Source organism: Berghia stephanieae, chromosome 7, assembly GCF_034508935.2.
Source record: "Berghia stephanieae isolate SIO BIC M18660-M18661 chromosome 7, UCSD_Bste_1.3, whole genome shotgun sequence".
In the NCBI taxonomy this organism is placed as follows: Eukaryota; Metazoa; Mollusca; class Gastropoda; order Nudibranchia; family Aeolidiidae; genus Berghia; species Berghia stephanieae.
Window position 1 is genome coordinate 49,251,310 of NC_088366.1, and position 27,500 is coordinate 49,278,809.

At 36.8% G+C, this 27,500-nt stretch overlaps 1 protein-coding gene across 8 annotated transcripts in view; it reads left to right on the forward strand.

Annotated features, from left to right (window-relative positions):
- The window catches only part of LOC144977420 (uncharacterized), a 241,665-nt gene extending 224,591 nt beyond the window's left edge, over nucleotides 1–17,074 (forward strand). For 6 of the 8 annotated variants that reach the window (XM_078922612.1, XM_078922613.1, XM_078922615.1 and 3 more), the window contains 5 exons: nucleotides 2,436–3,427; nucleotides 5,940–6,177; nucleotides 8,048–8,206; nucleotides 9,480–9,652; nucleotides 11,553–17,074. In XM_078922612.1, coding sequence (XP_078778738.1) covers nucleotides 2,436–3,427; nucleotides 5,940–6,177; nucleotides 8,048–8,206; nucleotides 9,480–9,652; nucleotides 11,553–15,221 — 5,231 coding nt within the window. In that variant the 3' untranslated portion in view covers nucleotides 15,222–17,074. The remainder of the gene's footprint in view (nucleotides 1–2,435; nucleotides 3,428–5,939; nucleotides 6,178–8,047; nucleotides 8,207–9,479; nucleotides 9,653–11,552) is intronic. The other 2 variants (XM_078922618.1, XM_078922619.1) reach the window with 1 other exon arrangement.
- The last annotated feature ends 10,426 nt before the right edge of the window (nucleotides 17,075–27,500 follow it).

The window sequence follows — 27,500 nt, forward strand, 5'->3', positions numbered from 1 at the left end:
GAATCAAATGGCCCAGTAGTGGTGAAAACGCGGTAAACTCTTCAAATTGACGAAACTATTAGTGTTCAGAATGCGTGGTTCAGCGGTACGGTCCTTGCTTCGTTGTGTGGCCTTGAGCAAGTCGCCTAGCCCAAGCTCACTTTGCGGCGCTGCGCTGCGGCTGACGCCTGGGTTATTCCGGTCTTCCATTGGAATCGACCCTAAAGACAAATTTCCCCTTGGGGATGAATAAAGGGAATTTTTTTTATTGATCATAATTCGTGGCTACTAGTCAAAACACTTGACATATTATTGGCATGCTTTGTATATTTATTTAATCAAGTATTTGTTTATTTACTATATATTTATTCAATATTGTTTGCTCTGATGTGATTCTTTATTTACTTTGTTTTTAAGGTGGTGGTGGTGGTGGGGGGGGGGGGGGGGGTTATTGTGTTTTTGTAAGTATTGCTTTTGTTCTTGTCGGTGGTGGTGGTGGTGGTGGTGGTGATGGTTGCTTTTTGTTGTATTAGTTTCACGCCACGTGCACTTATGTACACATCGGTTTTGCGGTTATTTGCGTGTTTGTTTAGTCTGGGTTTATTTTATTTTATTTTTTGTGTGTGTGTTGGTTTGGGTTCGTTTTGTTTTGTTTTTGGATGTTTGTTGTTTTTTTTTGTTTTTTTAATATCCTTTATTTGTATTTTTGTTTACATTATCGTAAGTTGAAAGGCCCTTTCCATATATTTAGGTTCACTATATCAGCGCTGTTTTAAACAGTGTCTCTTGGTGCTCTGCTTATGTTTTCGTAGTGGCCGATATTCTTTTATTTAAAATGGTTTACCAATATCATTGGCGAAGTCCCAGGTTTTTGAGTTTTTGCCAAGATGAGGGTCATTTATATCGATCGATATTTGAAGGACGAGTTTTGTGGCCAAATTTTTAAATATGTTTTTTTTTTCTCTCCAGAATACGGCATTATAGAGGAACTACCCAGTAGCTCTTTGTTATTGTCATTCTGATGATTAGATCTTTTTAACTCTTTCAACCCTAACACCGACTATCTCCGTTGTTTATCCAGGTTACTTTTATCCCATGCCTATTTATTCCATTTTTCTTTGACAAATTATAGGTGTAGTATCACAGCTACTGTTCTTAATGTTTACATGTTAATGATAGTTGAATAAAAGTATCTATAGACATGCTCATTTTAAATACATTTTTTCCCATTTTGAAAAGTAGCAAAAGTCTTTAGGATAGAGTGAGTTAAAATCATAACAATCAGATTGTAAACGTTCTAGGTTGCGCATTGGTTTGTGCGTTGGCACGTTATATCCGACTGGCGGATGTTAGGGGTATTTTACTCGAACGCATAGCATCAATAAGAACTAGATAGATCTAGGTACACGTCGGACTAGAGGTTGATGGAGATGGATTGCACACCTAATACTTAGAATGTCGAGTAAATATGTAGAACAGAACGCCCGATGGAAACTGCAGCAATTATATGCACCGAGTTCTTCAGCTTACCTCTATTGAATATTGAATTACAAATGTATGGCATCATCTCTCTCTCTCTCTCTCTCTCTCTCTCTCTCTCTCTCTCTCTCTCTCTCTCTCTCTCTCCCTCCCTCTCTCTCTCCCTCTCTCTCTCTCTGACACGCTTCTCTCTCACACACACACACTCACATACTCCCTCTCTCTCTCTCTCTCTCACACACACACACACATACACACACACTCCCCCCCCCTCTCTCTCTCTCACACTCTCACACACATATACACACACTCCCCTCTCTCTCTCTCTCTCTCTCTCTCTCTCTCTCACACACACACACACACACACACACACACACAGAGGAGAGCACGTCACATGTTATCAGAATCTTTCAAACCTTTTCCTTTTCTCATTTTTCCATCTCACTTTCGGTTCTGAATTTTATCGAAAGCTTCTAGAATTAAGTGCAGCAGTGTAATATGTTTTATAATTTGGTCTTATGATATAAATCATTATTGTAACTCTAATGGTTAACATAACTTCTTGTATTCGTATTGAAATCTACGTGCATTTCCCCCCCCCCCCCCCCCCCCCCCCCCCCCCCCCCCCCCCCCCCTTCCCCAAACCATCCCCTGTAAAGGGAAGTGGATAAACGTTCTTCAATGAATATTTTGTTAAATAGCACATCGTTTTTGTTCATACTGTAAAACTTATATTCCTATTGGGGGATTTGGGGGGGGGGGGGGTTATATTATTTAGAATTGTATGTTTTTATTCATTATTGATCTCTATCAGGTGTCTTCCTGTGAACATTTATTTATTATGTATAGTTTACCAGTAATATATTACCATCATCATCATCCCTTCAACCACTACCACAACCACGAGCATCACTACCAACCTCATTATTTATTATTTTACTCATTTGTTTATTTATCTATTACTCGTTTTACCACAGAAGACTGTCTAAAGAACACGAATAGATATTCATGGCAACTGCATTTACCAGCTCACGAAGACGATAGCATCGACTATAATTACAAGAAGAAGAACCATCAACACAACAACCATCCGAACAGTCATCAAGAGCATCATCATCATCATCACTGGCCAGTGTTTGTGTCCAACCATCAGGGGCAATGGAGATGCGAATACAAAATCACCATCTCTATCCCTGACCCCAGCCACGTGATACAGCTAAACCTTACAAGTTTTCATACGCTGGCGGACATGCGCGATCTTTCCGCCGGAAATCAAAAAGCACTACAACTTCAGGAGAAAAATTCTACCAGTATTTATACTTCCACAAATATCGTTGATATCAATACCACGTATTCGAATAACGTATCGAGTACGAATAATTTTAATGATCACAGTAACGCCGGCCCAGCAATATTCTTCACAAATCCAGTTGATGGACAAGACCCGTCTTATTCTACATCGCATAACAAAGATGCGATTGGCAATCACGGCTCTGACCTAAATCTGCCAAAAGACAACACCCGACCATCTTCATCGTCGTCGGTGCTACAGAAAAATAATAAATTACCATCATCACTATCATCATCTACAACACCATCATCGTCTTCTTCGCAGACACGAAACGTCCAAACACGACAGATTGGTAATAATAATAATAATAATTACTATAATAATAATAATAATAATAATAATAATATTGAAGCGAGTAAGAGCAGCGTTGGTGTAGAAGACGCAAAAGACAATGATTTTCATGAAAACCCAAGGGAGGGCACTGACAGTGAACGTGATAATAATAGCGACAATGTAAATAATAGAGACGATTTGGCCATTACTCGGCGTGGGAGCCCCAAAAAGCCGCATAGCCCCCGCCACGAGGGACAGTATTCTAGTCTTTCTGAGAAGGAATTGTCTGGATCTAGGCACTCTTCAGCACGAGGAGATAGTCTTCTGGCCTGTCAAAACAACAAGGTTGGTGTGCTTTGTTTTTGTTTTTGAATTTAGATTTTTTGGTCTTTTAGATAATGTTTATCCTCTTCAAATACCGATTTATATACTATCTTTACTTATGAGCCCTTATGAAATTCTTATCCAACGAGCATAAAAGTGTATCCAGAGGAGAAAATCATTGTAAATCTGATCATGTTTTGACTTTTATACATTCTGATCACAAGACATATGAAAACGTAGCCAGCATGAAGAATAAAAAGTACCGATTGTCTTTCTTTAGAACCAAGCTGCTGGTTGCTGGGTGGACGTGACTGACTATTGAATCCTATTGCGTAGACACGTAAATAAGTCTCGTCCCCCCACCCCGTCGTCGTCGTCGCCCCCCCCCCCCCCCCCCCCCCCACCCCCTTTCCAAATAACAAAACAAACTACAATTCTCATTCTTTGTATAGATAGAATGCGATTGGCCAAGGAGTTCACAACATTGCCATCCGGAAGTATAACGGACCAACACACAAACTCTGTGTAACCATGAACTTTTATAGTCTGGTTAATACAGTTTAGTGAGAACAACTCACAAACGCGGATGGCAAAAACAATAACAAAGGCCTGAGTGACGTCATCTGCATACTATCTATAGCGTACTGATACTGTGCATGGCCTTGAATGAACCCATGTGGTCTTACACCCCTGGAATCATCCGCCGTAGGAAAAGTAATCAATTTGACTTGTATCGACGGACACTCATTTGTAGGCCTGATAACCCAAATTGTTTTGGGCTTATTGTTGTAATGCGTGAAAAAAAAAAATAAAAAATAAAAAACGCTCTCAAACTAACGCAAAATAGTGTCAGTTAAGCCCATTATTGCGTCCGGTTATCAGAACTGAAAATATGTGCACGTCGATCTATATTATGCCATGCTATCATTTTTCATTTTTTTATTTTTTTTATTTTTTTTTATTTTTTTTTTGTTTTTTTTTTTTATCAAGGATGGAATAGAGTGATTATTATATGTGTGTGTGTGTGTGGGGGGGGGGGGGGGGGGGGGGGGGGAGATCGTGTTTGCAGTAAACTTACCGTCTGGTTTATTTGGGGTTTTATCCTGGGTTTGGTTTTTGTTTGTTTTGTTTATTTTTTTTGTATTTTTTTTTGGGGGGGGGGGGGGGGGGGGGGTGGGGAGTGCTTACGTACTTATAAAACTTTATCTTTATCTTGTATACCAATTCCTAATGGGGAACAATTGAATAGAATCACGTGACTCGTCAGTAGTTCATGCTCGACCCTTTGACAGCAGGCCAGCACTAGAGCTAAACGAATAAGAAGAAAATATCAACAGCTCTGCCGTACTCTGGAATAACCCATATTTCAAAATTTGGCCAGAAAAATCGTCCTTCAAATATCGATGGATTTAAATTACTCTCATCTTGGCAAAAAAAAAACAAACAAAAAAAAAAAAACAGAAGTCCCAGGTTTGAGAGGGTATTTTTTTTTTGCCAAGATCAATAATATTTTTCCTTTGTAAATCATCTCGCTCTAAATGGGGATCGTGGACTAGTCGTGTCTCGTGGGACTCATGGGACTTTGATGATTCCCAGAGATCGGACACACGGGCCAATTACTAGCTGTTTGAACTTGTCCCTTTTACCCGATTTTAAAAAAATAATATGTTATATAGATAGCGTAAGCGGAAGCCTACGATTTTTATGTGGCTTTTTTTGTTTCGTTTTGTTTGGATTTTTTTTATTGTGTTTTTTTTTTTTTTTTTGGTTACTCTTTTGGTTTGTGTGTTTATTGCCGTTTGTGTTTCTTTTTTTTTTTTTTTTTTTGGTATTTTGTTTTTTGTTGTTTTTGTTTTTTGTTGTTTTTGTTTTTGTTTTCTTTTTTTTTTTTTGGGGGGGGGGGGGGGGGGGTTGTTATTTGTTGTTGTAGCTAAAACCCTCAAAAAACAAAACACAACAAACAACAACAAAAATGATGGGCGAAGGGCTGCTTTTAAAAACAAATAAATAAAGAAAGAAAATAATTTGTCGCCACTCAATTATAAATTTTTCATAGGTCACTCGATACTCTAAGAACCGCATAGCTTAGAAAATGAAGCAACCCTCCTTTCTATCTCCCAGCCCCTAGATTTCACTCTCGTGCTCAAACATATTTTTGTTTTTAAAAATACGTATGTGTAAATTGATTGTTATTGTCGTCGTTATTATTATTATTCTTATAATTTATTATTATTATTATTATTATTATTATTATTATTATTATTATTATTATTATTATTATTATTTATTATTATTATTATTATTATTTATTATTATTATTATTGTTATTATTATTATTGTTATTGTTATTATTATTATTATTATTATATATTATTATTATTATTATTATTATTATTATTATTATTATTTTATTTTATTATTATTGTTATTATTACTGTTATCATCATTAATGTTATTATTATTATCATTATTATTATGATAATTATTATTATTATTATTATTATTATTATTATTGTTATTCATTAATTTACAGTTAATCATCCAAGAGTCTGGAGACAGCGAGAAAACCAAGGAGGCCCCACTGGTTGTGTGCTTGAAGAGTGAAGGTTCTCCCACCACGACCAGTACCAGTAGCCGCACAACCTCCGGGAGTAGCCCCGTCAAGAGCCTGGTGTACCACTACCAGTCCAGTATACAAATCACCCTGATATGGGATCCTCTCACATTCTCTTCCTTCTTATCATTGGGCTACAGGATGCTTCCGTTGGAAGGTTAGTTTTATGTGTTCTCACTCACCCGCTGAACTCTCTCTCTCTCTCTCTCTCTCTCTCTCTCTCTCTCTCTCTCTCTCTCTCTCTGTCTCTCTCTCTCTCTTTCTCTCTCTCTCTCTCTCTCTCTCTCTCTCTCTCTCTCTCTCTCTCTCTCTCTCTCTCGTCAAAGTATAGGCCACAGACAAACATTTTCCATCCATCTCTATCCTGAGCTAATTATCTCGTTCCATGTCTTTTCTCTCCTCTGTATATCAGCTTCTTTAATTCTTCTCTGTGTCCCCGTGGCCTTCCCCTTGATCTTCTGCCCTGAGGGCTCTTGTCCAATACTTAGTTATAGTGGAGTCATTCTTTCTAAGGGTGTGTCCAATTCGAATCCACCTCCGTCGTCTTCTTCCTATTTATTCCTCTCCCATTGGTTTCTACGGTACTCTTTTCCATACTTCTTTGTTCTTAATCCATCTATGTGGCATTCTATGTATTCAAAATTCAAATTCATCTTCAATACAATGGGAGCGATCTATATTCATGTTTTCGTCCAACCTAGTCATCAATAACATGATCTGCTGCTGTACAACGATTGGACATTTCTCAATATATCTAAACACGCGGCTTTGTTCATGAAAGTTGTAAACATACCCATGAGTCATGCTGAGCAAAATGACCAATTGTGACGTTTGGATATTTCTCATACTCTGAACATTTTTCACACTGTGGGTCATTCTGAGTGAGCACACATTGCATTGTGACCTTTGACTTTGAGCTTGTGGAAATGTCATGCCCATTGACGTGTTTGTCCATATGTTTTTTGCCTTGAAATTTGATTTAGAATGCATTATCTCCTGTCTTAGCCAATCAAATTGTCCATATCCTGTTTTAATAATGTAACGTCAGTTATTTATTATTCAATCTTTATTTCCTTGTTGTTTCCTTAGTTACGCAAATGCTAGGTGAGATAAATAAGATTTAGTAAGATTGCTCTGCTCACTTTAATCATTCTGTGGTTATAGTGGTTTTTAACTTGTACATGCTTCTCTTGCTTGTGAGTGTCAAGGTATTTGAATATATCGTTGACAATTAATTTATGCTTATAATTTAACATCCTTCAATCATTACACATGTTATGAGGATAAGTATATATGTATGTTTGAGTTTAAATCAATAAAAAAAAAAAACTTGGCAGAATTTTTCAACATGTCTTGCCCACTATTGCATGAAAAATCATTCCTACCAATATGAACTTTGACCTTTCCTTGGAAAGGGTTTGAACAGCTACCTCCTGATTACCAGTAATATTTTTTTCTGTCTGCTATGGCACCATTTCATACACATGTGCCTGCCTACTTTTACGGATCGTCCATAATTGTTACAGAAATTTTACAACAATCACAAAATTACGGAAATGAAATTGTCGACTCCGCTTAATCGCACACCCTCGGGAGTTCAGGTTAGTGTGCGTTTAAGGGGAGTGAACATTTCACAGCAATTTGGTCGCAGTGTTAGAGAGAAAAACAATTTCTTATTAAGTTAGCATAGTTTTATGGAGAAGAGAAAAAATTCCATGAAAGTTATAAAAGCTACCCCTCAGTTCCACGCCCATGAAAACTAAGTTGATTGTTAGTATTGATGGTCGTCAACAATAAAGTTTTTTATACATAAAAAAGTTTGTACGGAGCAAATTTTTTGTTGGCTTGTTTTAATATAGTATTACGAAAAATTTTGGATGAATTTTGTGTTGGTCACTGATTTTATATTTTCAAGTTGGCAAATATGTCTACAAACTTTTTCAGAATTTGTTGTTATTTTTTTTTTTTATGTTGACGATGATAATTTTTTTAACGAAATTATTGACATAAATCTCCAATTTCTCCAGCTGTTCCCTGCAGTCACTGGTGCGGTGAGAGTAAAAGTCTGTGTCTTCTAGAAGATCAAGTGTGTGACGGTTACAAGGACTGTGTTGACGGATCTGACGAAGATTGGGAGAAATGTGCTGGGTCCACCAGTCCTGAACAATCCCAGACTTCTGCCAACGGTGAGTGAGTTGTGTTTACAAACTGTTTCAGTAAAAGTGTATTAAGTAGAGCGGGCACTTGTTATCAATAATGATGAGAAATATATGGTATGGAGAATGAACAAAAATGAATATAGAGGCTTCAAAATAAGAACAAAATATCAAAACAAGAAACGTTTCGGGCTCAAAATCCATTCTTCAGCCAACAACAACAAACAATAAAAACATAAATTCACTTTGACTTATGTTATGGAGAAGTGCAGATGAAATGTTTTGGTGTTAGAAATACACTTGGTATCCAAATGACACGGTACCCTCTGCCTGGCAGAGAGAGATAGAGAGAGAGATATCAACATGCTGTCACAGTAGCCACTGAGTCATCATCCAGCCACGCGTTTGGATCCCAGTTTGGTTCTGACACTGCGGCTATGTGGTTTTGTGGTATGACACTCGCTTTCGGATCGAAAGGTCCTGGGTTCAAGCCTCACTCGGCGCATTGTTGAGTCCTTGGAAAAGACTCTTTACTCACATTCTTTCACCGTACTCAGGTGTGAAATGAGTATCTGGCTGTTAACAGCGTTGTCTCTGTCCGAGAAAAAATGTAATATCGCCTAACAGGCGACATGTCCCGTCCTGCATGTTATGAGCTGCTGTTAGCCAGGGACCCCGTGTAAAGCGCTTTGAGAAAGTTTAGTGGATATCGCGCTATATAAATGCTAAATTTTTAAAAATAAATTTTACCCTATATGAAGCAGTGTTCGATAGAAACCATTTATATTCAATGTACATCTCGTAATCTGATTCTAATCGTGGCAAAATTAGTGACAAAACTTATTCATTTCTTAGGTAGTTGTGCCTTGTTTATTCTTTTTTAAAAATTATTTTATTTATTGATTTGTTTATTTTATATGATTATTCCAGAGGAATTCTATAATTATCTCATTGTAGAGATAGCTGTGTCTGTCAGTGTATGCGAGATCATGTCGTTGATAGTTCTCATCAGATAGTCTTAACTTATTTATTTATTTATTTTCATTTATTTATTTTTTTATATATAGAAGGACCAAAGTTGACATTACCAAGCCATTTATTATTGTTTTTAGACAGCCTGTTATTGATTAGTTCTCTTATATCCCATCAGACTATAAACATTCCAAGTTTATTATACGCAGTTTTGTGTAATGGCTTGTTTAATTTGGCTTGCAGATTTTGTGAATATTTTACCTACTAAATGTATAGCATTAATTAATACCTTTCTTTGTTATGATTTTGTTGCATTTTTTTTTTTTTTCAGAGGAAGACAGTTCCCACATGGTAGTGATAGCCGTGTCGGTCAGTGTGTGCGTGATTGTGTTGATGATAGTGCCCACTGTCCTCATGATCCATTTCAAATGTCGGTCCAACCAACGTCAACAGAGAGACTCCTTACTGCAACAGCAACAGCGTACTCATTCTCTTAGCTCTGAGGTATTCAAACTGACCTTGGTGGGGTTCCTGATCTCCCATAATAATAATAATAATGATAATAATAATAATAATAATAATAATAATACACATTTATATAGCATAGCGCTCATTCTCATTCTCGTGTAAAACACAAGCTCTGGGCACTTTATAATATAAATTATCAATTTTGAGTGAAATTATTTTTAGAAAATGCAATGCAATGAGTTCATAGCCAAATCAAGGATTCATAGCGTCAATAAAAGTGGGCAGGGAGGTAAATACTGTGTCTTCTATCCACTTATATCTGTTTTCCAACATGCTTTCTGTGTCTTTGTCTTGGAATGAAATTACTTGGTTTTGTCCTAGCCGGAGTCCTGGCTGGGAGGGAAACAGTCAAATGTATAGTTATTGTTTTGGGAGATCGTAAAACCCTTTTAAAAAAAAAATTCAAACTGATGCTGTTGATTCTATGATGAAAGAAATAAGTAGACATTTTATGCATACGTGTGGCCTTGAGCAAGTCATCTCGCCAGCCCTAGCTCACTTAACAGCGCTGCACTGCGGTTGACGCTTGGGTTATATTCCATCCAGTCTACCCTTGGGATAGAATAGACTCTAAAGACAAATTTCCCCATGGGGATAAATAAAGGGAATTTTATATTTATTTATTATATTTAAACAAATAAAACTAGAGCATTTACCAGCCAGCAGCAACACTTAACATGTTGGACGAAACATGACGCCTATAAGGCAATATTACAATATTTTCTGATAGAGACAACGCTGTTAACAGCCAGGTACTCATTTTACAGTGGTGAGAACAAGAAAACTTGTCCATCGTCATTTGCGAGCGATTCAACAACCTTCATCTCTGCAAAAACTCAAGAAACCTGCCTGGGACCTCACGAGATTTGTTGTGCCAAAGATGAGGGTCATTTAAATCAATCAAAACTTTTAAGGACGAGTTTTCTAACCAAATTTTTTAAGACGTGTATTTCCATCCAGAGTACAACAGTTAACTGTTAAATAACGCTGATGGCAAACAGATATTTCGTCTATACTAAACTAAAATAATATCGATTTTTGTTTTTTCGTGATTTTGGGTCAAATATTTAATAAAAAATTCTTCATAGCGTTTGCAATCCAGCCTATAATAATGTCATTAATTTTGACAGCTTTATGCTTAGTGGGATTTTTTAATATTTTTTTTTTTTTTTTTTTCAAAACTCAAATTCTAGCATTTAGATAGCACAAAAATATCCACCAAACGTGCTCAAAGCGATTTACAAGGTGGTTCCAGCCAACAGCAACTCTTAACAAGTAGGAAGAGAGATGATGCCTGTTTGGCGATATTACAAATTTTTTTCCCCAACAGAGACAACACTTTTAACGGCCAGGTATTCATATTACACATGAGTACGGTGAATGAGAGAATGCGAGTAAAGAGAAATTTTCCATGACTCGATTATGTGCCCCTCAGAGCAGGATTTAAACCCTGGACTTTCCAGACCAAAGGCAAGTGTCACCCACTAGACCACATAGTCTTTGTTGTTTTTTTTTTCTTTTTTTTTTTTTTTCTTTCTTAGTCCTTCAGAGCCATTCGGCCCATGGAGCCGGAGTTTATCCCGTTTTGTATAGCGTGAAACGGACAATAACAATTGCTTGCTATCCTTTGAAGAGGATGCTAGTCTATCGCAAAGTACTTTCCGCCAAATCTAACAGACTCAGCTACCTATTCACTGCTGGGTGAACAGGGGGGGTCCAAAAAAATCTCGACTGCACTCAGGATTGATCACTGTCCCCTTTGCGTGTGAAGCGAGAGCTCTACCAACTGAGCTATCGGAACCCACATAGTTGTCCTTGTTTTTGTGTTTTATTCTGTAACTTTAACTAATTTTTTGTTGTTTTTTTTTGACTACAGATGTACCACTCCCCTTCAAGCTCTGTTCAAGACAGCAGTAGTAGTAGTCATCACCAGTATGATCAGCGAGTTTCCCTGCTACAGAATCAACAACCACAACAACAACAACAACCCCACCAGCAACAACACCATCACCGTCGTCACCATCACCACCAACAACAACATGAATATCAACAAGAGCACTCGGATGGAACTTCCAATCCTCTTCATCACTCCTTTTCCTCCTCCTCCTCCTCTTCCTCCTCTTCATCTTCCCATAGGCAGCATTCTCTTCCTACATCCAGCCTAGAGGATGAAGAAACGGCGTCCTACTCAATTCAGTTCTCCTCATTACCCGAGAGAAGCCTTCTTAATACGCAGAATCCACAACTTCACCACTACCACCAAGTACAACAACAGCAACGACTTTCGCCGTCCACACATTCAGATTGTATACCACAACAACAACAACAACAACCTAGAGAGAGTAACAGTAATAATAATAATCATAATAGTAACAATAATAGCAACACAAATCAACGATATGAGAGAGAACTGCGGCACCAGTCTTACCCACACCATATAGCCATTTCCCGCGATGGAGAGGAAGGATTTCAAGCATCACAAAGAGCTCTCCATGCCAGCAGTCCATTCTCTTTAATTCATCAACAAGTGTTCCGCCCTCCTCCAAATAAAACAATCTACGACCGATCCAGCCCACCTCCCCCTTACTCCCTGACTCCTCCTGGAACGAAGAGTCTTGACTCCATTCTCCCCTCCAAACATGGCGGAGGTGGGTGGAATGCCAACTATAGTATGGGAAATGTTCCTGTTGTGCGCGCCGGCCAAAGTTGTGAAAAGAGAAGTGATAGTTGCCGTAGTAGTCCTTGTTTTAGTAGCAGTAGTAATGATAGTAATGTTATTAAAAATTCTAAGCGTCAACAAACGGCGCAGGTGTCACCTCCCCAAGTGCTTCGATGTCACAGTATGTCGTGCCACCAAAACAACTACCGTCCAATCAGTATTCAACAACAGGGTAATACTGTTTTTTGCTGTGGTGATGATAGTCGTGTAGGAGGACATTTAGCTATGCCTCATAACAATAATAATCCTCATCGTCAACATCATTATCATTATCCTCATCACCAGCAACAACAACAACAACAACAACAACCCAAGAAGCATCAACCACAAGATGCTGTTTCACCCCTTTCTGGAGTTATAACTTCCACTTCCATCTCCTCGCCACCCAGCAACCCATCATCATCATCATACTGTGGCAGAGGAACACTCAACAACACTGTGAATCAACAACAACAATATCAACATATTTCATCACCCACCTCTTCATCATCCCAAACTGTGTGTGACAATAATACAGTCTGCCCATTATATTTATCGCCATCACCATTATCGCCACCACCACCATCATCATCATCAAATTCATGTAATTATATATCCTCTCCTCCCCCTTACAATTTTTCATGTCACAGTGACGGCTTAACTAACTACCCTCTTTCACCATCATCATTATCTTCATCATCCCCTCACCCATCTTCTCATCAAAGGCCCCCACCCCCATCATATACTGATTCACCTCTGATCCCAATTAGTCCCACCCCACCCCAATATGCTACAAGCACCCGCCCTCACCCCCACCCCCACCCTCATCAACACCAACAAGAACAGGACCTGCCAATGACAACAGCTCATTCTCATCAACAGACTTGTCATTCATCAACTCTTCCTCTCGGTGCTTGTACTACTACATCTTCAACATTGTCCTCGTCTTCATGTCCAAACCCCACCAACCCCATCCCACCTCCAGACTGTAGCAGTAACAGTGTATTTATCTTCACCAAAAGCTCCCCCTCAGTCTGTCCTGCCCCTGTTAATCAAGTCAATGCCGCATCATCATCATCATCACCAGCACCTTCAAATCCTTTGGCACAATTTAAAGATGGTAGTATCAACAAAAATAATGTTAAGCCAAAAATAGAGTCTTCTTCTTCTCCTTCATCATCCCCATCATCTTCTTCTTTACCAAATTCTACCCCATCAACACAGAAAATTAGTAACAGTTATGATAAGTGTAATGTTGTACCTACAAATTCTATTATACCAACCAGCCAACAACATGAAACCCATGAAAATCGTTCAACCTCCGATAACGATACATCTATTTATTCACAACGACAAAACAGAGCTGACGATTGTAATAATACACAGCATAATTCAGATAACACGATTGATAGTTTCTCTGTCAATACTCTTTATGAAGAAGATAATACTTCTACTACCACAAATGTTGTTGTAAATACCGCTGCTGCTACTGCTGTTGCAAGTACTGTTAATATTTCTAATCAGGCTTTTACTTCATCATCATCATCACCATCAACAAATACAGCAACAAATTTTACTAGCACCTTTTCACCGCCACATCAGCAGCAGCAGCAGCCACAATATCAACATCCTTACTATCAGCAATCTCATCCTCCACATCATCATCAATTGTCAATTTCATCAACTGCTCAGGATAGTGTTGATCAAACCATTTCTAAAATGTCACTGTCATCGCTGCCATCTCCATCGTCCCCGTTTTCATCTTCACCATCCTCTTCCCTGGACCCATCCCCCATTTCACCATTTTCACCCCAACTCTTACCACCACCAACACCACTTTCATCATCATCATCATCATCATCATCACCTTCACCATCATCATTCGCACCTCCTTCCCCAAGTCCCGTTAAAAAAGATAAAGACGATTTTTCTTCAACCTCTCCTTCAAATTTCATCAAAGTAACGGAGAATGAGAACAAAAATGTCGGAAACTTAAATGTCTTTCATCATCATTATCATCATCATTACCATCATCATCATCATAATAATAATAGTAATAATAATAATAATCATCATCATCTTCAGTGTTGCAAAACTGTTGATGAACATGTCAATGAAACTGGATTTGACCAAGGTAACAGTGATAAAAATAGCCGAGGTGAAAATTCTTTTATTAAATTATTAGACTCCAATGGAAATGGTGATGCTTCCCTTGTGTTACCAGCTGGCATTGGTGCAGAAGTCACTCACAATAGTGATATCGGTGTTGGGACTAAGAATGAATTCAATGACAATCTCCAACACCAGCACCATAAGCTATCTAAACCAACCACCATCACCACCACTACCCCTTGTTTAGTCGTGGCTGGAATGGATTCAAATAAGGCTGATGAAATTGCGACGACTTCCTCTGTCACTCCAGGGAATGTCGACAACAAGATGACTTCAGACAGTACCGATGATGATGGTGGTAGTAAGGTATTCAATGATTCAACAAATGTGAGTAATGATGATAATCGTAACGATAATATAATAATATCCCCATCTTCATCTTCTTCACTTCCACTTTTTCGTGTGAATAAACATGTAATAGAAGATATGGGTACCAGCCCTAATGATGCACCCGTGTCATCGTATTGTGGTTATGGGAAGACGAATTCTTCAGCATCATTGCCATTATCATCCACATCATCACTGTCTTGCAGAGCTGATGTAGTCGTCGTTTCATCACCGTCATCATCATCATCATCACCACCATCGTCATTATTCTCAAAACTAGTTACTGAAGACGATAACAACGTCCAAATTCATGCTGCTGCTTCTGTGGATAAAGCCAAAGAACATTAGTCGTGTTGCGTGTGGTGTGTGAAACTGTGTAAGACGTGTGTGTGTGTATGCTTTTGGCATCTAGTTGTGTGCATATCAGCATGGATTTATGTATATATATATATATATATATATAAGTCTATCAGGCGTGTGTTTGAATTTTATTGCATATATATATATACAAAATTTGTACACATGTGCTCATTATTTATATTATATATCTGTTTGGGAAAGTTTTACTGATCTAGTATGATCTTAAGAAGTTTGAACATCATCATCCAAATCATCCCAGCTACAGGCTATCAAAAAGCCTTTCATGAGACAAAATGGTGCTGCATGGGTTGGGCAGTCTGTCTGTCTGGTCGGAAAGTGATTTTTAAAAACTTTCCAACATTCGAACACACCTAGTGTGTTGATTGTGTGTCACATTGACAGCTGTGTCATTTTATCCACAGAACCTTTATTTTATTAGGCTTATAATCACAAATTGTAAATCTAAACCTGTATATGTGACCATTTTTCTCAAAACGGTATTTTATTGGAATGACCCTGGTACTGAATTTTCTGGATTCTAGCTCGCCGCTGTCAGGAAACTCCAGAAAGCGTGCTAGAACTAGAATCCTTGCGTGTCGAAATCCGATGCTCATATTATTTATAATGACTTATTATATAGAAAAAAATTTTTGCTACTCAGCTCCAGCGTGCTGTATTGCAGAGCATGCTAGAATCCAGAAAGTTCTATATTTAAAATTCTCCAAACCCCAGTTTATTGAACTCGAATCAAAATAAAATTATGTCGTTGAAAAGAGTGAATGAGTTTGGTTTGTTAAACTTATAAAAACTTGGAATTTTTAAAATTCCCATCATTTTGAAATTAAAACTCAAGTATTTTCATCTCTGCTGTCTTAGGACAAAGGGTCACATATTGGCAATCGGGTCAAAGTGAATTATTCACGTTCTTGAGCCAAACACACATTTTTCTATCTGGGTTTAGTGACTCATATGTCACTAAATAAATGTTGTTTTACAAAAATAAGAAAGAGGACGTGATCGATTAAAAGATATGGAAGCTAGTAAAAAAGGGTTTTTTGGCTCTCCTTTAAAACTTGTGATTTTTTTCTACATGTGAATGTGACTGACCCTTTGTCCTAGAATCTAGTCCATTCCGATATAATACCAGAATGACTTAGTGAGTCACATATGGAAGTTAGTATAGTTTATTATAATTAGGATGAAAGACTGCGGAGGACAAAATTGACGCTCTAAAGCAGTGTTGCTATTCTTCGTACAATCTTGTCTTGACAACATTTCTGAAGGCAATTCTCCTCTATTCTTAACCACTTTTACTGCCTTACTGTCGAAAAATTTGGCCAGAAAGTCATCCTTCAAATATACATCGGTTGAAGTGGCCCAAATCTAGGCAAAAACTCTTAAACCTTGGAAATTATAAAAGACTTCCTTTTCGTTACACCTTGAAGTAACACTAAACTGTCATAGTCTGAGAATACATTTTTAAAAATTTGCCTGAAAATTTAAACTTCAAATATCGAATTATAAAATGACTCTCATCTTGTCAAAACATCTTAGACCTGAGACTTCAGAGAAATTTCTTTGCAATTATCTCAATCTCTAGAGGTGCCTAAATGAGTCAGTAAAATCTATAGTAAAATAAAAGGAGTAAAAATTACTCTTATAAAAGATACAAAACAAAGTAAACGACGTTTCGGTCTGGCCTTCTTCAGGTAAACAAGAAAAGGAAATATGTTATATTACATAGTCATTCTTTGTTTAGTTTGTTTCAGTGCAATAAGGTGCTGATCAAAAGTAAATATAAAAGCAGAGATGCGAATTCCTGAATTAAAAAAAAAACAAAATCGATTTGTTAACTAAATAGATAATTATCTCAAAGTGCACTACAATTCTATAATACAAACTAGTGAGGGTCAGGCATTCTTTTTTAACCGATTGATGTTTGAAGGACGAGTTTTCTGGCTAAAATTTTCAGACCGTGTTTTTTACCTCAAGAATATGGCAGTTTTCTGTCTTGGATTTGAATTTTTTTTAAGCTGTTAGAGAGTTTGTCTTCAGATTTATTTTAGCTTTTCTGTGTTCGATTGCTTAGTATTTGTAAGCAGCAAAATTTTCGAGAAAATGTTTTGAGGTGATTAAACTGAATGGAACAAAGAAACAAAATTGAGAGCAGGTATGGGAGGCGTACCTGCCAACCCTTCATCTTTTGGTGGAATCATTCCTATTTTCACTCTTCCTTTTCACTATTCCACCATTGTCTCTAGAATTTCAATTTTCAAAAATGGTGGATAATTGTAAGAAGAAGAAGATGGAATGGGGGGGGGGGGGGGAAGAGTTAAGAACATGATTTTTTAATATGATCGCCGAAAGGGAGCTAAGTAGAAAAATGAATAGCACTCCTCCCCTTCACCATTCCATTTCCTAACACAATAATTGATATGCAATTTGCCAGCTGTGTCAGAACACTGTCTTTGTGTGTTTGGTGGCAAAACTTGTGGTCATTTTGATAGGGAATTATCCAATAGGGAATTATCCATTGGTGACAAATTCCCATTTCATTTTTGGTCTCAAATTCCTATTTTCTGACTTTCTGATTCCACTTTTGGGATGTGAAGGGTTGGCAGGTCTGCAGGAGATCTTGAGTTCGATCCTCAGTCGAGGCAGACAGATTTTTTTTGGGATGACATCATCTGTCACTGCTTCATTCTCACATTTTCAGAAGCCGAATGGGCTGATGTGATGAAAACAATGGCTGTTTTGTTGTTTATAATTCCAACCGAAACAACTTGTTACCTTTATATACAATGTGCATTTGAAATAAATGGCATAAAACCCCTACGTATTCTACATCCACAACTTTTACTGTTGCTCCAACTACTTCTCCTTTCACTGAGTGCTCTGGAAATAAAGGTCGTTTTCATAACATTTCAAGATTTGATAATATCGACGTTAAGTAAGTTTGTCAAAGAACTATACAAGTTTCATCAGTTCTTCTAGGTTTGAAATTGACAAATGATCCAAAAGGAAAGAACCTTAAAAGCCAAAAACTTGCATCAACATCAAATGAATAGCAGAAATTCAAAGTAGCAAAAATTTGAGGCTGGCTGAGAAAAACCGGGAAGATGCGGCAAGCTTCGATTTGAGATATGAGCCATAATCGAAGATTAAGTGTTTCCGATAGCAAAAATGTTTGTTTTTTTAATTCATAACTTGGGCAATAGACAAAGAGGTAAATGATCAGAAAGATGTGGTCTACACCACTGCATACAAAACTCAATATATGAAATTTGCGCATCTTTCCGGGTTTTCTCAGCCAGCCACACAAATGTGTGTGTCCAAACAAAGTTAATGCTTTGATTGGCCCCTTTAGCGTCCCCTAGACCCCCAAACAACTTTCATTACTTTTTGGATTTTGTGGGTGAAATCACCATGATATTGAAATATTGATACATTTTTATATACGACGAAATGTCAAATGAAATCGATCTTTTTTTTTCACAAACTCTGATATGATGACTACTACTACTACTACTGAAGTTAAAATGATTTCTCTTGAAGATTTGATGTATTCATATTCGCGTCAAATGTGATTTCTATGATATAATTTTAACTAAGTGGAGAGATCCTCTGAGTTTTGACAATTGTTTACATTTGAGTAGAACGCTACCGTATGTTACTTTGTAATGCAAATGATGCTGAGGGATTTTAGCCCCTTGTTGTTAGTGGCAGTGTGATCACTGTCTATAACTACATCAGTAGACAATGTATGCGTGTATCGTTATTTATTCTGATAGTATAATGCATGTGATTGAGACTGATACTGATAATTTTATTATTTATAGTCATGGAGACTTGGTGTCAAGGGGGGGGGGGGGGGGGGGGGGGGGGGGGGGTAGAGGACTTGCAAGGGGTGTTAACTCCCATTTTCCAGAGACCCAATATTATGAAAAATATGAAAATATTCTAAAATTACTTGAGATGTTAGGTCACAAATGAAGGAATTTTTTCTCCGTTTTGTTGAAATTTAATTCAGTTATTTTATTTTTTTTTTTTTGCTCATTTGTTCTTTTTTTTTTAATTTAGGTGTTGGGTTCAGTTTGGTGGTGGGGGGGGGGGGGGAAGTTGCCCCAACTTTCTAAGAGAATTGAAATTCTTTTCTGCTTAGCTCAATGTCTATATTATTCCATAATATCTTCATACTACTAGCCCAACCGTTTCCTCCCCCTCCACTCTCTAAATCTGACTGGTTTGAGGATGAGAATACCTTAGTAAATGTTTGAAGAATAGTCGTGTGTTAGTTGCATGTTGCCTACTTGTTTTGAATCAGATCATTATAGTTTGATCTGTATCTGACGAAGGGTTTGTATCCCGAAACGTTCATTTTGTTATGTGTGCATTGATGTGGACCTATAATGATTTTATTTCTCCCCCCTGGCGCAGCAGCATATATCGGATAAGGCAAATTCTTTCTTTGAATACCCTTTCTACGACACGTTATAATTTGTTGTTGCTGTTTGTGAAATTTATTCCCCCTTGAACAAGGAGGAGGAGGTGGGGGGGGGGGGGGGGGGGTGTTTCAGAATGCATGGGACTTTTTCAGGAAAAGTAGTAATTCAGAGAAAAGTGGACATATTTATTTCTTTTTTGGATCCACTTCAATTTGTTTTTGTTTTGCTTTTTGTTTTTTTTAAATTTTAATTGCTTTTTAAATTGAAAAAAAAAAAATTTCGGTTTTTGACTTATCCACTTTGTCCCAAGGGGAGCTAGGGCGTGGTGACTTTGTCAAAGCCACACATCACAGCAACAGTAAGGGAGTTCTAATTTGATACTCCTTGAGGTGTGGAGCAAAGACTACACATCTGTGTCACACTGCTCCCTGTCCTTGTCATCTTCATCTTTCTTTTTTCATGACCTTCAAGTGTCATAAAAGTTTTTATAGATAAGCTTATTCTTCTCTCCAAATCAGTGCCTTGGCACTGGGTGGGGATCCTAACCTCCCATAGTGGGCAGGGAGGTACATACTGTGTCTTTTATCCCCCTATATCTATTTTCCAACATGCTTTCTGTCTTTGTCTTGGAATGAGATTACTTGGTTTTGTCCTGGCACTGGCCGGAATCCTAGCTTGGAGGGAAGCAGTCAAATGCATAGTTATTGTTTAGGGAGATGATATTTTCTTCCTTGTAAATCATCTCTCTGTTATGTATTATTATTTTTATTTTTAATGTATAATGTAAGCATTTGAGTGTATTCCTTTATTGGATTTTGTGTCCGGATGAGACTTAGAGGTGATCTCAAACTAAGTACATTGGTGGTATGCTCTTGGAATCTACATCTGATCCCTATTTGTTCCCAGTTCCCCTATGTCTTACTTTTTCTTGGGTGCTTTAATTGTAATTCTAGAACTTTTTACTATCCTATTTTCTTCCTTTTTACTGGCGCTGATTATATAACCTGAATGTGTTGCAAACGCCGTAAAACCCTTAAAAACAAGCAAACAAACAAGTGCCATGGCACTTAATTGATTTATCATCATCCTTACATTTGCAAGTTTGGCGAAAGTTATCACAAACTCTCAAAGCAGGAGGAATGACTCGGGTGTGAAAGGGTACCTAGCTTAAGACAATGGCTGATATTATAGTAAGAGTGCATATTATAATTATAATAATAATATATTCTTTCTGTTCTACCGTGTGCTAATGCTAATTGGAATTCTGTAAGGCCGGTTTGAATTGGATAAATGTGTGAAGCGCATTGGTCATGGTGAAACCGTGAAATAAAATGCTCTATATAAATGTGGATATTTATTTATTATAATTATTATTTTTATTATTATTATTATTATTATTATTATTCATGATGATTGTTCCGGAAACAATTAAATTAGGATTGTAATTTTGTGGATGCGTCTGACTCTTATTTTATGTACATCTTCAAACCTGCCGACAACTACGAAAACTTCTTAGAATCACGAAAATTGGCTCCAGTTTCAAAATTCCATGAGGATCTCTTAAGTCATTAAAAATTATTGAAAATGAAAGTTGGTGCTAGACTAAATCGTTTTAAGGATTTTGAACGGGTATTTAATACTTGTGAGGTTAAAATTGTTGATTTTTAAAGTTAACTTATAGGCTTTACAATCTTTTTCTACTAATAATTACGATTTTTAAAATTTTCCAGTTGGCAGGTCTGCTGAATTATCCTAAGCGTTGTAGAAGAATCGTATTGGTTCTTGCATACTAGTGAGCTGAGCGAGCTATCAACTACTGGTAGTTAAAGTTTGTTGTTGTTGTTGTTGAGGATGCATTAGCTTGAATTAAAAGGAAGTGTGCAGTTTCCTCTGTTTTGTGACACGGGCATATTACGCGAATATTATTATGAATGATATACATATTTCGAATTGACTAATTTAACAATGATAAAGAGTAATGTGATGGATGATGCGATTCTCTAACTGAATGACTTTATAAAACTATATGTAGACTACACGTAGCCCACATATGCTCTTCATTTTATAACTTTAATAACATTTTATTATTACTATTATTATTATTATTATTATTATTATTATCATATGAGCTCGATTTTTTCATCTTTTACGATGACTGAGGCAAGTGTGAACTTGTTTTTTCTTTCTTCCATCTTTTACGATGATTGATGCTAGACTAGCTGTATGACTTGATACAGGTGAAGTTTTAATATAATTAATTACAATTAGTAAATGTGCCCCACAATCTCTGATCAGTATTATGTCGGGACGATCTAGACGCTAAAAGTCGAATTTGTAGTAAAAATATTAGATAATGTTGAACTTAGATTGTGGTTATAAATAATTAATATATTTCCAGGAGAAGGGAAATGAGTCTTCAGGGTATATTCCAAGAGACATCAGAGGAAATGAGTCTTCAGGGTGTATTCCAAGAGAAATCTGAGGAAATAGTGTTCATTGGTATATTCCAGGTGAAATAATCTTTATGGTCTATTCCAAGGGAAATCTGGGGAAATTAGTCATCATGGTCTATTCCAAGGGAAATTTGGGGAACTTGGTCTTCAGGACTAATACCAATGAAGTCTGGTGAAATTAGTATTCAAGGTCTACCCGAAGGGAAATCTAAGGAAATTAGTCTTCAAAATCTATTCTGGGGGAAATTGGTCTTCGTGGTCTATTCCAGAGGAAATTAGTCTTAATGGTCTCTAATCCAGGGGGAACCTGGGGAAATTAAGTCTTCATGGTCTATTCCAGGGAAAATCTGGGAAAATTAGTTTTCATGGTCTATTTTCCAAGGGAATTTGGGGAAATTAGTCTTTAGGGTCTATGCCAGAGGAAAGTGGTCTTCGGTGTCTGTTTCAGGGGAAGTTGGGTCATCAAGGTCTATCCTAAGGGAAGTCTTGAATTTCCCAGGCGTCAGTAGCGTTGATCCAGGTCAATGTTTTATAAAAGAGGAAATAGGATAGATAATGTTTCTTACAGAGCCAAAACCTTAAATTTTGAACGTTTGATTAGAACGTATTTCGTTTAACCCTCTCCTTACCACCTGCAGCAAAATCGTCACATTTGTTACGACACAATATACATTTTTTAAATTCAGATTTATTTTGTACATCACAAACTTTGAAGAACGATCTTTGTTTAATTAATAAGAACATAAAGTTGTTTTGTAGAGAGATTGTTTGATTTAAAAAAAAAACAAAAAAAAAAACAATTTTTCTGCTAGGTACGTAGGCCTCCCATTTTGGGATAATACTGAAAAGGATCGGTAAGGAGAGAGTTAAAAAGGATTTATATTCATTTATCTATTAGTTCGACCTCGACATAATACCGTTTTGGGGAGGTGGGTGACAACTAACTCGTTCTTTATCTACGCAATGATGTCGGTTGGTTGGTTGGTCGTGAATGGCGAACGTTACAGAAACTAAAAATCTTTCATCTATGTATGTGTAAGATAATAATAATAATAATAATATTATGTTCATAATTAATTATTTATACATTGGAAAAGACCCACAATGCATCATCTCATTCATTCCACGAATTGCTTGTTCTTTGCATTGATTGGTTGTCACCAGGCGGTTGATTACCTACTCTACAACATACGTAACTAATGTTTTGAATAAATAAATAAATAAATAAATGAATTAATAAATAAATAAACACATGAATGATAAACCATTTAAAGTTCTTTTCATCTAGAGAGCTTATCGTATTATGAAATGAATTATAATTATTATTCATCGGAATCATCATTGTTATTATTATTAATATTATTATCATCATCATCATCATCATCACAACCATTGTTATTATTAAAGTCATCATGTCACTATCATCGTCATCCTTATCGTCATCATTATTATTATTATTATTATTATTATTATTATTATTATTATTATTATTATTATTATTATTATTATTATTATTAATTGTTATTAATATCACTCATAATATATATGTTTGAATTTCAACAGACTTTAAGTTGGTTACATTATTAGTTTACTTTGTTTTCTGTCAAGTTTTTACCAAGATGTTTTTGTTGTTTTTTTTTTGTTTTGTTTTTTTTTTTAAGTTAATGTTTTGTTATTTGTTTTAGGACAAACATGATTTTTGTTGTTGTTAATTACATACATATACATATATTATTATCATATTGCTTTATTTATGTTGAAATTATTGTGATTAAAACAAACGTTGAAAGCCCCGACATTGGACATTGGCCTTTGTATCGACTGATTCTGATTTTCAGTGGCGTTGCGTTCCTTGAAGGATTTGGGTGACGGCCCTCTATTTCTTATTGTGGGCTAGGGTGATAACGCTTGCTGTCCGTAGTCTTCTTTCTGTCTCTGTTACTGTCATTGTCATAAAATAAGGCCATTTGGTTTTGCCTGAACTCTGCATTGTCTGGAGGGAGACGGTCAGATTACTCCTCTCTCTCTCTCTCTCTCTCTCTCTCTCTCTCTCTCTCTCTCTCTCTCTCTCTCTCTCTCTCTCTCTCTATCCCTCTCTCTCTCCCTCTCTCTGCGGGTGGTTGGATGGGAGCATCACCCTTGAATCATATACCTATGATGTTCGCATGGGTGTACGATCCGATAGTGATGTCGTTTCTTCTTCTCTTTACTAGCCTATCCTGCTTCTTTGGTTTGTGATTGTATTTTTGACAGGGGATATTTTTTTTTCTGTAAATCTTCTGCCTGTTTGTTCTTGGTTATTTATAATTTAGCTTATATCTTTAGGTTATGATTTTGATTTACATTTGTACTATTTTTGTTAGATTGCTTGTTTTTTTGTTTCAGCGGTCTCTCATATAACCTCATTTGTGTTGGAAGAGACCTAAAGCAATAAACAAACAAATCTCTCTCTCTCTCTCTCTCTCTCTCTCTCTCTCTCTCTCTCTCTCTCTCTCTCTCTCTCTCTCTCTCTCTCTCTCTCTCTCTCTCTCTCTCTCTCTCTTTGCCTCCCATAGTGGGCAGGAAGGTACTTACTATGTCTTCTATCCCCCTATATCTGATTTCCAACATGCTTTACTGGGTGGGGTTCCGGACTTCACATAGTGGGCAGGGATGTACTTACTTTCTTCTGTCCCTCTCTATCTGTTTCCCAACTTGCTTTCTGTCTTTTTCTTGGACTTGGAATGAGATTACTCCTGGCCCTGGTCGGAGTTCTTGGCTGAGAGAGAAACGCATTTTTGAGAGATGATATTTTTTTCCTTGTAAATCATCTCTCTGTTATGCACTGTATTATGTTTTGTTTACATATTTTATATGATTGGTAAACATTTGAGTTTATTCCTCTTAGTGGGAAGCTGTGCTTGTGTCTGGATGAGACTTTTAGGTGACCTCAAACTGAGTACTTTGATGGTATGCTCTTGGAATCTACATGTAAATGTGTTCCCGATTTGAACCAATTCCCCTTTGTCTTACATTTTCTTGGGTACTTTAATTGTAATTCTAGAACTTATTGCTATCCCATTTTCTTTCTTTTTACTGGCGCTGATATGACCTATATGTGTCGCAAGCACCGTACAGGCCTTTGGTCTTGTCCAGGCCCTGATAATGTATAGTTGGAGTTTTGGGAGATGATATTTTTTGTCTTGTAAATCACCTCTCTGTTGTGCACTGTATTATGTTTTGTTTACAGATTATATATGATTTGTAAACATTTGAGGGTATCCCTCTTAGTTGGGACCAGTGTTTGTGTCTGGATAAGACTGTTAGGTGATCTCAAAATAAGTACTTTTGTAGTGTGCTCTTGAAATCTACATCTGAATCTGTTCCCTATTTGAACAAATTAACCTTCGTTTTACTTTTTTTTTTACCTATCCCATTTTCTTGACCTGAATGTGTTGCAAGCGCCGTAAAACCCTTAAAAACAAAAAACAACATGGCGCTTGATTGATACATATAAATATCCCTTGTCCGACTCCTTAATGATAATAATAATAATGATGATGGTGATGATAACAATAATAATAGAAATACTAATAATAATAATAATAATAATGATAATAATAATAATGATAAAAAATAATGATAATAATAATAATAAAATTAGAAGATCTCTCACTCTCAATGTTGAACCGATTTCTTGATTTTTAAAATCAACACAATGAAAATAATATGACGCAGAAGCGAGCTTAAAATATCTCACCTCAATATGATTAACTTCCCTCTATAAATATAAAACACTATATAAATTTAATCCAATCTTCTTAGACCATTTTGCTTAATTAAGACCACGTGCACTTAATTGCAGGTCTGATAACCCAATTCCTTATGGGCTCATTGTTGTAATGGACATCTCAAAAAATAACGCAAAATATTATGTATTGTCCATTACAACTAGGCCCATAAGTGGGTTCGGATGTCAGACCTGCTTATATGTTCACGTCGACCACAATATTATAATACCGTTTTGAAAATACAGATCACATAATAATAATATCATAAAGAAAGGTAGGTAACCAGCGACATGCTTCCAGATTGAGAGTTATCGTTCGTGGCAATGATGATAACATCAGAAGTTTTTTCAGTTTTGGCTATCAGACATTTTGTTGTGTCTTCCAGGGAGCTAAATAATACAGGTGTATCGTTTGGCACGAGTCTATAAAGATTACAAGGGGTTTTTGGTTAGTATTTTTTTTTTTTTTTTTTTTGGTTTACTCTTTATGTTTTCTTTGTTCCCTAATTTATTTTATGCTAACCGGATTTTTAAATCATTTTTCCTCTTCCTTCACCTTCTCACACTCTCCCGTTTCCCTTCTCCTCCTCCTCCTCCTCCTCCATCACCTCCTCCTCCTCCTCCATCACCTCCTCCTCCTCCTCCATCACCTCCACCTCCTCCTCCTCACAGACTTCGCCGCCTCCGTTCTCCTCCTCCCCCTCTTCATCATCATAATTCTTTTCACGTACTCTCTCTCTCTCTCTCTCTCTCTCTCTCTCTCTCTCTCTCTCTCTCTCTCTCTCTCTCCATCTATCTATCTATCTATCTATCTATCTCTCTCTATATCTATCTATCTTTCTTTCTTTCTTTCTCTATTATCTATTTATCTATCTATCTATCTATCTATCTATCTATCTATCTATCTATCTATCTATCTATCTATCTATCTCCCTTTCTGGTCTCCTCTCACCCCCCCCCCCCCCCCCCCTTCCCAATCCCAATACCACACCCCTTTTTGTCTTCCATTCTTTGTACTCACGTATCACCACCATTGTCAATTTTCGACTTACGTCATTTCACATCTTTTTTTTTTTTTCCTACAACTTTGACAAGTTTATCCAGATTATATTTATTCCATTGCCGGTAATCCATTTTCCTTTCCACAACAGCAGACCTGCCCAGTACTAGTACTACGAATAATTCGTAGAAATACGAATTTTTGGCTCCAGCTACAGAATTCACTCCCCTCTTTGACTCAATAAATCTTGTTGAAAAGGAAAGTTTAGTTCCTTAGAACCTACATTCAGGACTTTGGAGCAATTTTGGATCGTGCTGAGGGCAAATTATTTATTTCTAAAGCTATTAAAAGTTGATTTTTCTATTTTTCCCCTGGAAACTACGAATTTTTGAAATTTCAAGTTGGCATCTCTGTAATTGTTACTGGAAACACGAGTTGTTGCAGGTGGATCTCGGCGAACCAATTCTCAAATTATTGTAACTTTATGCCTTCCATCCATTTTTTATTGACTCAGTTTTTTTTTGAGGTATTTAAAAAAAAATTTATTATTTAATTTTTTATTTTTTTTTGGAAAAAAAAAAGGGGGGGGGGGGGGGGGGT